At 50.6% G+C, this 17,103-nt stretch overlaps 1 protein-coding gene across 2 annotated transcripts in view; it reads left to right on the top strand.

Annotated features, from left to right (window-relative positions):
• QPRT (quinolinate phosphoribosyltransferase) overlaps positions 1 to 17,103 on the top strand; it is a 56,112-nt gene that overhangs the window by 29,925 nt on the left and 9,084 nt on the right. The window contains exons 2-5 of one of the 2 annotated variants that reach the window (XM_063935485.1): positions 8,994 to 9,610; positions 9,817 to 9,961; positions 10,195 to 10,493; positions 15,416 to 15,690. In XM_063935485.1, coding sequence (XP_063791555.1) covers positions 10,208 to 10,493; positions 15,416 to 15,690 — 561 coding nt within the window. In that variant the 5' untranslated portion in view covers positions 8,994 to 9,610; positions 9,817 to 9,961; positions 10,195 to 10,207. The remainder of the gene's footprint in view (positions 1 to 8,993; positions 9,611 to 9,816; positions 9,962 to 10,194; positions 10,494 to 15,415; positions 15,691 to 17,103) is intronic. The other variant, XM_063935484.1, reaches the window with a different exon arrangement.

Raw genomic sequence — 17,103 nt, 5'->3', positions numbered from 1 at the left:
AGGAGAGCATGGATTGGGGTGCAGGATATCAGGAGAGCATGGATTGGGGGGTGCAGGATATCAGGGAGAGCTGGGATTGGGGTGCAGGATATCAGGAGAGCATGGATCGGGGGGTGCAGGATATCAGGAGAGCATGGATTGGGGTGCAGGATATCAGGGAGAGCATGGATTGGGGTGCAGGATATTAGGGAGAGCTGGGATTGGGGTACAGGATATCGGGGAGAGCTGGGATTGGGGTGCAGGATATCAGGGAGTGCTGGGATTGGGGTGCAGGATATCAGGGAGAGCTGGGATTGGGGGTGCAGGATATCAGGGACAGTTGGGATTGGGGGTGCAGGATAGCAGGGAGAGCATGGATTGGGGTGCAGGATATCAGGGAGAGCATGGATTGGGGTGCAGGATATCAGGAGAGCTGGGATTTGGGTGCAGGATATCAGGAGAGTATGGATTGGGGTGCAGGATATCAGGGAGAGCTGGGATTGGGGTGCAGGATATCAGGAGAGCTGGGATTGGGGGTGCAGGATATCAGGAGAGCTGGGATTGGGGTGCAGGATATCAGGAGAGCATGGATTGGGGTGCAGGATAGCAGGGAGAGCAGGGATTGGGGTGCAGGATATCAGGAGAGCATGGATTGGGGGTGCAGGATATCAGGAGAGCTGGGATTGGGGTGCAGGATATCAGGAGAGCATGGATTGGGGTGCAGGATATCAGGAGAGCAGGGATTGGGGTGCAGGATATCAGGAGAGCTGGGATTGGGGTGCAGGATATCAGGGAGAGCTGGGATTGGGGGTGCAGGATATCAGGAGAGCTGGGATTGGGGTGCAGGATATCAGGGAGAGCAGGGATTGGGGTGCAGGATATCAGGAGAGCTGGGATTGGGGTGCAGGATATCAGGAGAGCATGGATTGGGGTGCAGGATATCAGGAGAGCAGGGATTGGGGTGCAGGATATCAGGAATGCTGGGATTGGGGTGCAGGATATTAGGGAGAGCTGGGATTGGGGGTGCAGGATATCAGGGAGAGCAGGGATTGGGGTGCAGGATATCAGGTAGAGCTGGGATTGGGGTGCAGGATATCAGGGAGAGCTGGGATTGGGGGTGCAGGATATCAGGGACAGCTGGGATTGGGGGTGCAGGATATTAGGGAGAGCTGGGATTGGGGTGCAGGATATCAGGGAGAGCTGGGATTGGGGGTGCAGGATATCAGGGAGAGCTGGGATTGGGGTGCAGGATATCAGGGAGAGCTGGGATTGGGGTGCAGGATATCAGGAGAGCATGGATTGGGGGTGCAGGATATCAGGGAGAGCTGGGATTGGGGTGCAGGATATCAGGAGAGCATGGATTGGGGTGCAGGATATCAGGGAGAGCATGGATTGGGGTGCAGGATATTAGGGAGAGCTGGGATTGGGGGTGCAGGATATCAGGAGAGCTGGGATTGGGGTGCAGGATATCAGGAGAGTATGGATTGGGGTGCAGGATATCAGGGAGAGCTGGGATTGGGGTGCAGGATATCAGGAGAGCTGGGATTGGGGGTGCAGGATATCAGGAGAGCTGGGATTGGGGTGCAGGATATCAGGAGAGTATGGATTGGGGTGCAGGATATCAGGGAGAGCTGGGATTGGGGTGCAGGATATCAGGAGAGCTGGGATTGGGGGTGCAGGATATCAGGAGAGCTGGGATTGGGGGTGCAGGATATCAGGAGAGCTGGGATTGGGGTGCAGGATATCAGGGAGAGCATGGATTGGGGTGCAGGATATTAGGGAGAGCTGGCATTGGGGGGTGCAGGATATCAGGAGAGCATGGATTGGGGTGGAGGATATCAGGGAGAGCTGGGATTGAGGGTGCAGGATATCAGGAGAGCATGGATTGGGGTGGAGGATATCAGGGAGAGCTGGGATTGGGGTGCAGGATATCAGGGAGAGCATGGATTGGGGTGCAGGATATTAGGGAGAGCTGGGATTGGGGGGTGCAGGATATCAAGAGAGCATGGATTGGGGTGCAGGATATCAGGGAGAGCTGGGATTGGGGGTGCAGGATATCAGGGAGAGCTGGGATTGGGGTGCAGGATATCAGGGAGAGCATGGATTGGGGTGCAGGATATTAGGGAGAGCTGGGATTGATGGATGCAGGATATCAGGAGAGCATGGATTGGGGTGGAGGATATCAGGGAGAGCTGGGATTGGGGGTGCAGGATATCAGGAGAGCATGGATTGGGGGTGCAGGATATCAGGGAGAGCTGGGATTGGGGGTGCAGGATAGCAGGTAGAGCATGGATTGGGGGTGCAGGATATCAGGGAGAGCAGGGATTGGGGGTGCAGGATATCAGGGAGAGCTGGGATTGGGGGTGCAGGATATCAGGGAGAGCTGGGATTGGGGGTGCAGGATATCAGGAGAGCTGGGATTGGGGGTGCAGGATATCAGGGAGAGCAGGGATTGGGGGTGCAGGATATCAGGGAGAGTTGGGATTGGGGTGCAGGATATCAGGGAGAGTTGGGATTGGGGTGCAGGATATCAGGGAGAGCTGGGATTGGGGGTGCAGGATATCAGTGAGAATTGGGATTGGGGGGTGCAGGATATCAGGGAGAGCTGGGATTGGGGGTGCAGGATATCAGGGAGAGCTGGGATTGGGGGTGCAGGATATCAGGAGAGCAGGGATTGGGGGTGCAGGATATCAGGGAGAGCTGGGATTGGGGGTGCAGGATATCAGGGAGAGCTGGGATTGTGGGTGCAGGATATCGGAGAGCTGGGATTGGGGGTGCAGGATATAAGTGAGAATTGGGATTGGGGGGTGCAGGATATCAGGAGAGCTGGGATTGGGGTGCAGGATATCAGGGAGAGCTGGGATTGGGGTGCAGGATATCAGGGAGAGCATGGATTGGGGTGCAGGATATCAGGGAGAGCTGGGATTGGGGTGCAGGATATCATGGAGAGCATGGATTGGGGTGCAGGATATCAGGAGAGCTGGGATTGGGGTGCAGGATATCAGTGAGAATTGGGATTGGGGGGTGCAGGATATCAGGGAGAGCTGGGATTGGGGTGCAGGATATCAGGGAGAGCTGGGATTGGGGGTGCAGGATATCAGGAGAGCTGGGATTGGGGGTGCAGGATATCAGGGAGAGCATGGATTGGGGTGCAGGATATCAGGAGAGCTGGGATTGGGGTGCAGGATATCAGGGAGAGCTGGGATTGGGGTGCAGGATATCAGGGAGAGCATGGATTGGGGTGCAGGATATCAGGAGAGCTGGGATTGTGGGTGCAGGATATCAGGGAGAGCTGGGATTGGGGTGCAGGATATCAGGGAGAGCTGGGATTGGGGGTGCAGGATATCAGGAGAGCTGGGATTGGGGGTGCAGGATATCAGGGAGAGCATGGATTGGGGTGCAGGATATTAGGGAGACCTGGGATTGGGGTACATGATATCGGGGAGAGCTGGGATTGGGGTGCAGGATATCAGGGAGAGCTGGGATTGGGGGTGCAGGATATCAGGAGAGCTGGGATTGGGGGTGCAGGATATCAGGGAGAGCATGGATTGGGGTGCAGGATATCAGGAGAGCTGGGATTGGGGTGCAGGATATCAGGGAGAGCTGGGATTGGGGTGCAGGATATCAGGGAGAGCATGGATTGGGGTGCAGGATATCAGGAGAGCTGGGATTGTGGGTGCAGGATATCAGGGAGAGCTGGGATTGGGGTGCAGGATATCAGGGAGAGCAGGGATTGGGGGTGCAGGATATCAGGAGAGCTGGGATTGGGGGTGCAGGATATCAGGGAGAGCTGGGATTGGGGGTGCAGGATATTAGGGAGACCTGGGATTGGGGTACATGATATCGGGGAGAGCTGGGATTGGGGGTGCAGGATATCAGGGAGAGCTGGGATTGGGGTGCAGGATATCAGGGAGAGCATGGATTGGGGTGCAGGATATCAGGGAGAGCATGGATTGGGGTGCAGGATATCAGGAGAGCATGGATTGGGGTGCAGGATATCAGGGAGAGCATGGATTGGGGTGCAGGATATCAGGAGAGCATGGATTGGGGTGCAGGATATCAGGAGAGCATGGATTGGGGGGTGCAGGATATCAGGGAGAGCTGGGATTGGGGGGTGCAGGATATCAGGGAGAGCTGGAATTGGGGTGCAGGATATCAGGAGAGCATGGATTGGGGTGCAGGATATCAGGAGAGCATGGATTGGGGTGCAGGATATCAGGGAGAGCATGGATTGGGGGGTGCAGGATATCAGGAGAGCTGGGATTGGGGTGCGTGGTAGTGCATTCCACAGAGTGTGGGAAGCCCGGATAAAGGGGGTCATTCCGAGTTGATCGCTAGCTGCCGTTGTTGGCTGTGCAGCGATCAGTGTAAAAAATGGCTGATCTGCACAGGTGTAGGCACCGCAATACGTACGCGCGTCGTGCGGGTACAAGGTCCATTGTGGTTTTGCACAGGTTCTAGTGAAGATTCCAATCGCACTGACGGCCGCAAGGTGATTGACAGAAAGAAGGCGTTTCTGAGTGTCAACTGACCGTTTTCAGGGAGTGCTTAGAAAAACACAGGCGTGTCGGTGAAAACGCAGGCATAGCTGGGCGTTCGCTGGGCGGGTGTGTGCGTCAAAAGCTGTCCCTCCGTCGTTAGAATCAACGCACACGTAGAGTAAGTCCAGGGCTCGTCTTGTTTTGCACAAAAATATTTTGCAGCTGCTCTGCTGCACAAGCGTTCGCACTTCTGCAAAGCGAAAATACACTCCCTTGTGGGCGGCGGCATAGCGTTTTCATGGCTGCTAAAAACTGCTAGCGAGCGATCAACTCGGAATTATCCCCAAAGTCCTGTAATTTTGAGTGTGAACAAGTAATGAGTGTGGATGAGAGACGCAGATCTTGTGCAGAGCGGAGAGGTCGGGTTGGGAGATATTATGAGATGAGAGAAGAGATGTATGTTGGTGCAGTTTGGTTAATGACCTTGTGTGTGAGTAACAGTATTTTATATTGAACACGGTAGAATACCGGTAACCAATGGAGGGACTGACAGAGCGGATCTGCAGACGATGAACGTCTAGCAAGGAAGATTAGCCTCGCAGCTGCACTCAGAATGGATTGTAGTGGTGAGAGACTATGTTTCGGAAGACCGGTCAGGAGACTATGGGCCTAATTCAGACCTGGGGGGTCATTCCGAGTTGTTCGCTCGCTAGCTGTGTTTAGTAGCCGTGCAAACGCGTAGTCGCCGCCTATAGGGGAGTGTATTTTCGCTTTGCAAGTGTGCAAACGCCTGTGCAGCCGAGCGGTACAACTACATTTTGTTCAGTTTCTGAGTTGCCCAGGACTTACTCAGCCGCTGCGATCACTTCAGCCTGTCCGGGGCCGGAATTGACGTCAGACACCCGCCCAGCAAACGCTTGGACACTCCTCAGTTTTTCCAAACACTCCCAGAAAACGGTCAGTTGACACCCACAAACGCCTTCTTCCTGTCAATCTCCTTGCGATCGGCTGTGCAAATGGATTGTTCGTTAAATCCATCGCTCAGCAACGATCTGCTTTGCACCCGTACGACGCGCCTGCGCATTGCGGTGCATACGCATGCGCAGTTCTGACCTGATCGCTGCGCTGCAAAAAATGGCAGCGAGCGATCAACTTGGAATGACCCCCCTGATCGTAGCAGCAAATTTGTTAGCAGTTGGGCAAAACCATGTGCACTGCAGGGGGGGCAGATGTAACATGTGCAGAGAGAGTTTGGTTTGGGTGGGTTATATTGTTTCTGTGCAGGGTAAATACTGGCTGCTTTATTTTTACACTGCAATTTGGATTTCAGTTTGAACACACCCCACCCACATCTACCTCTCTCTGCACATTTTACATCTGCCCCACCTGCAGTGCACATGGTTTTGCCCAACTGCTAACAAAGTTGCTGCTACGATCAGGTCTGAATTAGGCCCTATTACAATAATCAATGCGGGAGATGAGAGCGTGGATTAGAGTGTTGCTGTGTCTTGTGTAAGATACGGTCGTATTCTGGATGTTTCTTAGATGTATGTAACAGGACTGTGAGACAGAGTGAATGTGGGGATAAAGGACAGATCAGAGTCAGGGATGACACCTAGGCAGCGAGCTTGTGGGGTAGGGGTGATTGCTGAGTTATCAGCAGTGATAGAGATATCAGGTTGGTACCTACTATTGGCCGGTGGAAATATAATTAATTCTGTCTTTGAAATATTAAGTTTGAGGTGGCGAGATGTCATCCAGGATGAGATGGCAGAAAGGCATTCAGTGACACGGCCCAATACAGATGGTGACAAATCAGGGGAGGATAGGTAGATTTGAGTATCATCCGCATACAGATGGTGCTGAAATCCGAAAGAGTTGATTAGTTTCCCAAGAGATGAGGTATAGATAGAGAAAAGCAGAGGACCCAAGTCAGAGCCTTGCGGTAATCCAACTGATAGAGGTAGCGAAGGAGAGGTGGAATCAGAGAAACGAACACTGAAGGAGCGATTAGATAGGTAGGATGAGAACCAAGAAAGGGATGTGTCCTGAAGACCTAGGGATTGTAGTGTTTGCATGAGAAGAGAGTGGTCACAGTGTCACATGCAGCCAGTGTCGGACTGGGACATGAAGGGCCCACTGGGTAAATTCAGTTGTAGGTGGCCCATGCTTAGAGGCTTGGCTAACCATTAGCGCTTGGTCTGGGCCCCTTGATAAATATATAAATATAATAAATACTGCTAGTCTGTGCATGATAATGTACCATATTAATAAGAGCACTGTAGAGAATACACCACAGTCCTGTGCAGTATTATGTATAATTCAATTGCACAATCTGGAACCTGATCCCTAGAGGAAGGAGTGAACCCCATGCAGTAGGGCCCACTGGGGGTTTCCCCTATACCCCTGTGGGCCAGTCCGATCCTGCATGCAGCAGAGAGATCAAGGAGAATAAGTAGAGAGTAATGTCCTTTAGATTTAGCAGTGACCAGATCATTCACTACTTTAGTCAGTGCTGTCTCTGTGGAGTGTTGAGCATGAAATCCTGACTGAAGTGGGTCCAGTAGGCTGTGTGAGTTAAGAAAGTGTGTGAGGCGAGTGTAGGCAAGACTCTCAAGTAGCTTGGAGAGACATGGGAGCTGAGAGATGGGACGGTAGTAAGTTTGAGAGAGTGTTGGGGTCAGAGTTTTTTTTATTTTTTATTTTTTATTCAGAATGGGAGTAATCAGTGCATGCTTGTACAGAGAAGGAAATATACCAGTAGAGAGAGAGAGATTACAAATGTTACTTAAGGTGGGGATGAGCACAGGAGACAAAGATTTACTTATTTGTGAGGGTATAGGATCAAGAGGAGAGGTAGTGGAGTAGGAGGATGAGAAGAATGCAGATACTTCATCTTCACTTGTGGGATCAAATGAAGAGAGAGTGCCAGAGGGTTCAGGTAGAGAATTGAGTTAGAGCATAGCATTTCATCCCGCATCTTATCAATCTTATCCTTGAAGTAGGAAGCAAGTTCTTGTGCATGGATAGTAGCTAGTGGGGGAGGAGAGGGAGGGTAAAGAAGTGATTTAAATGTATTAAAAAGTCACTTGGGGTTGGTGGCATGAGAAGAGATGAGAGATTGGAACTATGTTGGGCAGTGTCCAGGGCCTGGCGATGGGAGTGGTAGGTGGTCTTATATGGGAGAAAGTCATTTGGATTCTGAGATTTACGCCACTGACGTTCTACTTTACGTGACAGTTTTTGTATGTGTCTTGTTGATTTAGAGCGCCACGGATGGCATCTAAGCCTACGTGGAGTGTGATGGGTAGCTGGAGTCACTTCATCAAGGGCACTCTCTAGGGTCTGGTGCAGGTGTGATACAGCAGTGTCAGGTGTGGTAAATGTAGAGATTGGTGAGAGCAGGTGTTGCAGAGAGGTGGAAAGTTGTTGAAAATTTATATTGTTAGTATTCTGCGGGTTAGAGGAGGCTTGCTAGGTTTCAGTGTCATAGAGTTTGGAGTAATGGAAGTGATTGAGAAGGTGATCAGGTTGTGATCTGAGAGAGGGAAAGGAGTGTTAATGGATTCAGAAACAGCATAGTCTGGTGAATACAAGATCAAGGCAGTGGCCTCCTGGTGAGTAGAGGAGTCAGACCATTGGGCGAGGCCAAGAGAGGAGGTTAGAGAGAGGAGTTTGGAGGCATGAACAGATTGTGGTTGTTGAAGTACTTGTAGAGAAGTAAGTGTAAATCTCATGAGTGTTTAGAAGAGGGGAGTGGATGATGGAAACTGTAATGTGCACAGAGGGGTGATGGGACCGGAGACCCTGGCAGCCACATAGTTAATGGCGGCCACGGCACGTAAGGGGTTAACCCTTAAGTGCCCAGCACCATTTTAAGGACAACTGGTGCTAGACACCATATGTGAAATATACTTACGGCGCTGGGCGCAGACTGTTTAAAAATCTGTTCAATGATGTGTTTTGGCATGTCATATGTAGTGCTCTGTGCACAATTGTAGGATTGCATGATGAAATGTATTTATATTTAAGATGTGGTCACCTGTATTTTAAAGGGAAAAATGCACTTACTACTGTATATCTGTCTAAATAAGGATCCCCTATCTCCTGTGACTAGGAGATGACAAGCTAATTGCCCTCTCCTAGCAGATCTGGTGACAAAACCTTTTGAGGTTGGGCAGTGCACAGCAGGTAATGGCTGGGAGTGTGAGTTCCTCAGGGAAAGATGTTAATCACAGTAGGTTTCCTTATTACATATGTAAAGTGGTATGGATTGGTATGGGTTTGGAACCTGTATTTATTTATGTAGCTGGTTTGATTGATATACGACTCCTGAATGGTATATACAGGAAGGAAGAACATGGGGAATCCAATACAAACCGTACTTTGAAGCTATGTGATAAATAGTGAATGTTAAACTGCCAGGTGGGAAAGGATGGAGTTTAAATGACACCAAACTTTGTGTGTGACAGGAAGGAGGAAATTGCTTCATGCACTTTTATCCTTTTAAAATGTAATTTATTTATCTTTAAGTTATCCTGATTGGATGGAAAGGACTCAGGGGGAAACGACTCCTTCAGATGCAGTGTGGTTTTACTGTATAAAAAGAGGAGGCCTGTGAGCTCCAGAGTGTATTATACCAGTTTCATTCTGCTGTAACATCTTGCTGTATTGCTGTTGCCCCTAGCAATAGGGAAGAGTCTTTTTGAAGGCTATTTGTGCAAATAAACATCTTCTGCCTCAAGAAAACCGATTCATCTTGTGACCTGCAGAGCTAGGCCAAAGCTAGCTCCGTTTTCCGGCTGTCCGGGGTGTGACCAGCGTCTCCCAAGTTCCGCCTTCCGCCAGCTACCAGTAGAGGCCTAGTCAAGCGACTAGTGGGGATTCGTCAGCACCACACAGGTGTGGTAAGACAGTGTGTCGACGTATACAGAGCAGAACTGTGGTTCCAGATGCCACGGCAGGTTAGGAGTTTGGTGTTGGCAACGTAGTACTGCCCACTGCGCAGTGGGTGGAGTCAGTAAGAGGTGGTTACTGACGGTAAGCGGGAATCCCCTATGTGGTCAGGTCCCGTGTGACCTAAAACTCCATTCTGTGTACTGAAGACGCGAAAGCGGTGAGGGCTTTCGTACGGAACCGTCCGGTCACAGGTGAGTTGCAGGGTGAATGTAGAATGCGTTAAATTTGGTGAGAATTCCATGAAATGAAATAAGAAACAGTAGTTTGGTGGACATTCTGTGATAGTTTGTGAGTTCATTTTGGGTTATGTGGTATAGGAATAATTTGTTTAAATTTAAAATGACCTTTCCTTGATGTTGCTCAATGTTTGTTAAACTATTTTTTTTTATCCGTTCAGACAGCGCACTTCGTTAATCCCACGCTAGCTGCCCCCTTGACTGAATCTAAAGGAATACTGACTCTGATTAAGAACAGGCCTACCTCTGAACATTTGCTCACCTGATTGAAATGCTAATTGATCAAAGAACATAAGATTGCACTAGGTGGGTAAACAGGCAACAGCCTACTCCAAACTGATCCACAATACATTCCACCATACACATAGGTAATGACAAGAAACGCGTTATAGCAGATGAAAAGCATAAGACTTGATGTAGATTGCAAGCAGCGTGTGGGTTAATCTGAGACTTGTAGTGCAATAGAAATGATTTCACCAGATGAGACGCTTGATACTTGGAGGATGTGATGGTGAATAATGTCCTCTTATGTCTCGCAGCTCCCACTGGACGATGGCGGTGTCTGACAATCTCGCATGTCTCCTTCCCCGATGTCGTCTTCAGCAGCTGGCTCGTGATTGGCTGGCTGAGGATGCTCCGTGGCTGGACATAGCTGGCTGGGCAGCGTGTCGCAGTGGGCAGGAGTACCAGGAGGCGACGTTACTGTGCAAGTCTGCGGGGGTCCTGGCGGGGTCCCCTTTCTTTCAGGCTGTTTGTGAAGAAGTGGGGTGCAGCGTGCACTGGGATCACCACGAGGGGGAATGGCTGGAGCCGGTGGAAAGGGTGGCCACGGTCAGAGGTGAAATTCTTCATGTTACTCGTATGTGCCGTCATTAATATTACATGTGTGTGCCGTCATTAATATTACATGTGTGTGTGCCGTCATTAATATTACATGTGTGTGTGCCGTCATTAATATTACATGTGTGTGCCGTCAGTAATACATACTTGCCTACCTGCCCCTCTCCATGAGGGAGAAAATGCTCTGTTCCTGGACTTTCCTGGTAATGTATGATTGCCATCACCTGTGGTGAAACACCTTTCTTATCAATTACCCAGCTCACCACAGGTGATGGCAATCATACATTACCAGGAAAGTCCAGGAACAGAGCATTTTCTCCCTCATGGAGAGGGGCAGGTAGGCAAGTATGACACAGTAATATTACATGTGTGTGTGCCGTCAGTAATATTACATGTGTGTGTGCCGTCAGTAATATTACATGTGTGTGTGCTGTTAGTAATATCACATGTGTGTGCCGTCAGTGATATTACATGTGTGTGTGCCGTCAGTAATATTACATGTGTGTGCCGTCAGTAATATTACATGTGTGTGTGCCGTCAGTAATATTACATGTGTGTGTGCCGTCAGTGATATTACATGTGTGTGTGCCGTCAGTAATATTACATGTGTGTGTGCCGTCAGTAATATTACATGTGTGTGTCCTGTCAGTAATATTACATGTGTGTGCCGTCAGTAATATTACATGTGTGTGTGCCGTCAGTAATATTACATGTGTGTGTCCTGTTAGTAATATTACATGTGTGTGCCGTCAGTAATATTACATGTGTGTGTGATGTTAGTAATATTACATGTGTGTGCCGTCAGTAATATTACATGTGTGTGTGCTGTCAGTAATATTACATGTGTGTGTGCCGTCAGTAATATTACATGTGTGTGTGCTGTCAGTAATATTACATGTGTGTGTGCCGTCAGTAATATTACATGTGTGTGTTGTCAGTAATATTACATGTGTGTGCTGTCAGTAATATTACATGTGTGTGTGCCGTCAGAAATATTACATGAGCGTGTGCCGTTAGTAATATTACATGTGTATCCTGTCAGTAATATTACATGAGCGTGTGCCGTTAGTAATATTACATGTGTATCCTGTCAGTAATATTACATGTGTGTGTGCCGTCAGTAATATTACATGTGTGTGTGCCGTCAGTGATATTACATGTGTGTGTGCCGTCAGTAATATTACATGTGTGTGTGCCGTCAGTAATATTACATGTGTGTGTCCTGTCAGTAATATTACATGTGTGTGCCGTCAGTAATATTACATGTGTGTGTGCCGTCAGTAATATTACATGTGTGTGTCCTGTTAGTAATATTACATGTGTGTGCCGTCAGTAATATTACATGTGTGTGTGTGATGTTAGTAATATTACATGTGTGTGCCGTCAGTAATATTACATGTGTGTGTGCTGTCAGTAATATTACATGTGTGTGTGCCATCAGTAATATTACATGTGTGTGTGCTGTCAGTAATATTACATGTGTGTGTGCCGTCAGTAATATTACATGTGTGTGTTGTCAGTAATATTACATGTGTGTGCTGTCAGTAATATTACATGTGTGTGTGCCGTCAGAAATATTACATGTGTGTGCCGTCAGTAATATTACATGTGTGTGTGCTGTCAGTAATATTACATGTGTGTGTGCTGTCAGTAATATTACATGTGTGTGTGCCGTCAGTAATATTACATGTGTGTGCTGTCAGTAATATTACATGTGTGTGTGCTGTCAGTAATATTACATGTGTGTGTGCCGTCAGTAATATTACATGTGTGTGTTGTCAGTAATATTACATGTGTGTGCTGTCAGTAATATTACATGTGTGTGTGTGCTGTCAGTAATATTACATGTGTGTGTGCCGTCAGAAATATTACATGAGCGTGTGCCGTTAGTAATATTACATGTGTATCCTGTCAGTAATATTACATGTATGTGTGCTGTCAGTAATATGGTATAGAAACTACCAATCGCCTTTTTACGTAACGCCAACTGCTCCCACATAGAGATAGAAAAATGTCTTTTAATCATTGGTCAGATAGTCACATTTCATTGACTAGGATCAGATATTTCCATTTCCGGCAAACCTGTGCCCAGTGGGATCCCGATGTTACCTTCCGTCTTTGTTACCAGCAGCATGTAGTGGAATCCCAGTAGTTTGGTCTTTGTGTCTGTGGTTGCTAGGCAACTATACACCACCCTGCCTTCCTCAGCTGATCGGGATTCCTCTGCAGCTGATACATTAACCTGGCTCCTCACTGCCCATCACTCACAGCTGATTGGCAGCACTGGCAAACCGCTCAGCAGCTCAGCACACATCTCTCCCCCCGCTCAGCACACCGCGGGGGGGACACGGGGAGCATGCAGGTCAATCTAGCACTGGCGATAGTGACGCGCTGGACTACCACCACCTGGGCACACTCCCTGCCCTCACTGCGTCCCATCGTCCTCTGTGTTACTGATGCCACCTCCGCCTGGGCACACTCCCTGCCCTCACTGCGTCCCATAGTCCTCTGTGTTACTGATGCCACCTCCGCCTGGGCACACTCCCTGCCCTCACTGTGTCCCATAGTCCTCTGTGTTACTGATGCCACCTCTGCCTGGGCACACTCCCTGCCCTCACAGCGTCCCATCGTCCTCTGTTACTGATGCCACCTCCGCCTGGGCACACTCCCTGCCCTCACTGCGTCCCATCGTCCTCTGTGTTACTGATGCCACCTCCGCCTGGGCACACTCCCTGCCCTCACTGCGTCCCATAGTCCTCTGTTACTGATGCCACCTCCGCCTGGGCACACTCCCTGCCCTCACTGCGTCCCATCGTCCTCTGTGTTACTGATGCCACCTCCACCTGGGCACACTCCCTGCCCTCACTGCGTCCCATAGTCCTCTGTGTTACTGATGCCACCTCCGCCTGGGCACACTCCCTGCCCTCACTGCGTCCCATAGTCCTCTGTTACTGATGCCACCTCCGCCTGGGCACACTCCCTGCCCTCACTGCGTCCCATCGTCCTCTGTGTTACTGATGCCACCTCCGCCTGGGCACACTCCCTGCCCTCACTGCGTCCCATCGTCCTCTGTGTTACTGATGCCACCTCCGCCTGGGCACACTCCCTGCCCTCACTGCGTCCCATCGTCCTCTGTGTTACTGATGCCACCTCCGCCTGGGCACACTCCCTGCCCTCACTGCGTCCCATAGTCCTCTGTTACTGATGCCACCTCCGCCTGGGCACACTCCCTGCCCTCACTGCGTCCCATCGTCCTCTGTGTTACTGATGCCACCTCCGCCTGGGCACACTTCCTGCCCTCACAGCGTCCCATCGTCCTCTGTGTTACTGATGCCACCTCCGCCTGGGCACACTCCCTGCCCTCACTGCGTCCCATAGTCCTCTGTTACTGATGCCACCTCCGCCTGGGCACACTCCCTGCCCTCACTGCGTCCCATCGTCCTCTGTGTTACTGATGCCACCTCCGCCTGGGCACACTCCCTGCCCTCACTGCGTCCCATAGTCCTCTGTTACTGATGCCACCTCCGCCTGGGCACACTCCCTGCCACTCAGTGCGTCCCATCGTCCTCTGTGTTACTGATGCCACCTCCGCCTGGGCACACTCCCTGCCCTCACTGCGTCCCATAGTCCTCTGTTACTGATGCCACCTCCGCCTGGGCACACTCCCTGCCACTCAGTGCGTCCCATCGTCCTCTGTGTTACTGATGCCACCTCCGCCTGGGCACACTCCCTGCCCTCACTGCGTCCCATAGTCCTCTGTGTTACTGATGCCACCTCCGCCTGGGCACACTCCCTGCCCTCACTGCATCCCATAGTTCTCTGTGTTACTGATGCCACCTCCACCTGGGCACACTCCCTGCCCTCACTGCGTCCCATAGTCCTCTGTGTTACTGATGCCACCTCCGCCTGGGCACACTCCCTGCCCTCACTGCGTCCCATCGTCCTCTGTGTTACTGATGCCACCTCCGCCTGGGCACACTCCCTGCCCTCACTGCATCCCATAGTCCTCTGTTACTGATGCCACCTCCGCCTGGGCACACTCCCTGCCCTCACTGCGTCCCATCGTCCTCTGTGTTACTGATGCCACCTCCGCCTGGGCACACTCCCTGCCCTCACTGCGTCCCATAGTCCTCTGTGTTACTGATGCCACCTCCGCCTGGGCACACTCCCTGCCCTCACTGCGTCCCATCGTCCTCTGTGTTACTGATGCCACCTCCGCCTGGGCACACTCCCTGCCCTCACTGCGTCCCATAGTCCTCTGTGTTACTGATGCCACCTCCGCCTGGGCACACTCCCTGCCCTCACTGCGTCCCATAGTCCTCTGTTACTGATGCCACCTCCGCCTGGGCACACTCCCTGCCCTCACTGTGTCCCATAGTCCTCTGTTACTGATGCCACCTCCACCTGGGCACACTCCCTGCCCTCACTGCGTCCCATCGTCCTCTGTGTTACTGATGCCACCTCCGCCTGGGCACACTCCCTGCCCTCACTGCGTCCCATAGTCCTCTGTTACTGATGCCACCTCCGCCTGGGCACACTCCCTGCCCTCACTGCGTCCCATCGTCCTCTGTGTTACTGATGCCACCTCCGCCTGGGCACACTCCCTGCCCTCACAGCGTCCCATAGTCTTCTGTGTTACTGATGCCACCTCCGCCTGGGCACACTCCCTGCCCTCACTGCGTCCCATAGTTCTCTGTGTTACTGATGCCACCTCCGCCTGGGCACACTCCCTGCCCTCACTGTGTCCCATCGTCCTCTGTGTTACTGATGCCACCTCCACCTGGGCACACTCCCTGCCCTCACTGCGTCCCATAGTTCTCTGTGTTACTGATGCCACCTCCGCCTGGGCACACTCCCTGCCCTCACTGCGTCCCATCTCAGCCACCTCCCCGTTATAGAGCCACATGTTCTCTGTTCCAGGTCGTGTCAGTGATCTCCTCCTGGCGGAGCGCCCGGCTCTCAATGCCTTGTCCCGGGTCAGTGGCATAGCCACAATGGCGAGGCAGGTGTCCGAGCAGGCCAAGGCAGCAGGGTGGCCTGGGAAGGTGACAGGGACCCGGAAGACCACACCTGGATTTCGTCTACCTGAGAAGTACGGCCTGCTGGTGGGCGGAGCCGGAAGCCACCGCTACGGGATGGGCGACCTGGTCATGTTGAAAGATAACCATGTATGGGCAATGGGAGGAGTCCAAGAGGTGAGGAAAGAGCCAGGATGAGTATGTTCAGCACTGGGTGTCTTCATATTCTTCATGGCGTCCTGTGTCCAATACAGAGATTATTATTATTATTATTATTATTGTATACAGGCAGCATATTCCATACACTGGATAATAACAGACACCAGAGCAGTCAGAGGGCCCTGCTCGCACATTACAGTACATGGCGGCATAGCTGGCTGTACGGTGACCGCCCATCCTGCATATAACAGAATCAGCCCAGATTTCAGACTATAATGCTACGTCCACTATTTATTCCATACCAGATGTAGCGTGTTCCGTATAAGATCTGCGGAAAAGTGTTACCGGTCATCTGCCTGGACCCAGAGCTCCCCCTCACACAATCAGTTAGAATAGAATAAAGGGGGGTAATCGGGTAGAATAGAATAGAGGGGGGTAATTGTTGGGTGGAATAGACTAGAGAGGGGTAATCCTGTAGAATAGAATAGAGGGGGGTAATCCGATAGTATAAAATAGAGGGGGGTAATCTGTTACAATAGACTAGAGGGTTATCGGGTAGAATAGAGGGGGAGGGGTAATCGGGTAGAATAGTATAGAGGTGGGTAATCCGTTAGACTAGAACAGGGGGGGTAATCCATTAGAATAGAGGGGGGGGGGGTAATCGGGTAGAATAGAATAGAGGGGGGTAATCCGTTAGAATAGAATAGAGAGGTGTAATCGGGCAGAATAGAATAGAGGGGGGTAATCCGTTAGAATAGAATAGAGGTGGGTAATCCGTTAGAATAGAATAGAGGTGGGTAATCCGTTAGAATAGAATAGAGGGGGGTAATCCGTTAGAATAGAATAGAGGTGGGTAATCCGTTAGAATAGAATAGAGGTGGGTAATCCGTTAGAATAGAATAGAGGTGGGTAATCCGTTAGAATAGAATAGAGGGGGGTAATCCGTTAGAATAGAATAGAGGTGGGTAATCCGTTAGAATAGAATAGAGGGGTGTAATCGGGTAGAATAGAATAGAGGTGTGTAATCGGGTAGAATAGAATAGAGGGGGGTAATCCGTTAGAATAGAATAGAGGTGGGTAATCCGTTAGAATAAAATAGAGGTGGGTAATCCGTTACAATAGAATAGAGGTGGGTAATCCGTTAGAATAGAATAGAGGGGTGTAATCGGGTAGAATAGAATAGAGGGGGGTAATCCGTTAGAATAGAATAGAGGTGGGTAATCCGTTAGAATAGAATAGAGGTGGGTAATCCGTTAGAATAGAATAGAGGTGGGTAATCCGTTAGAATAGAATAGAAGGGGTAATCGGGTAGAATTGAATAGAGGGGGTAATCCGGTAGAATAGAATAGAGGGGGTAATCATCAGGTAGAATAGAGGAGGAGGGGTAATCGGGTAGAATAGAATTGATGGGGGTAATCGGATAGAATAGAG

Source organism: Pseudophryne corroboree, chromosome 7 (assembly GCF_028390025.1).
Source record: "Pseudophryne corroboree isolate aPseCor3 chromosome 7, aPseCor3.hap2, whole genome shotgun sequence".
Taxonomy (NCBI): Eukaryota; Metazoa; Chordata; class Amphibia; order Anura; family Myobatrachidae; genus Pseudophryne; species Pseudophryne corroboree.
Note: the sequence above shows the minus strand (reverse complement) of the source record. Positions and strands in the feature narration are given on the sequence as shown.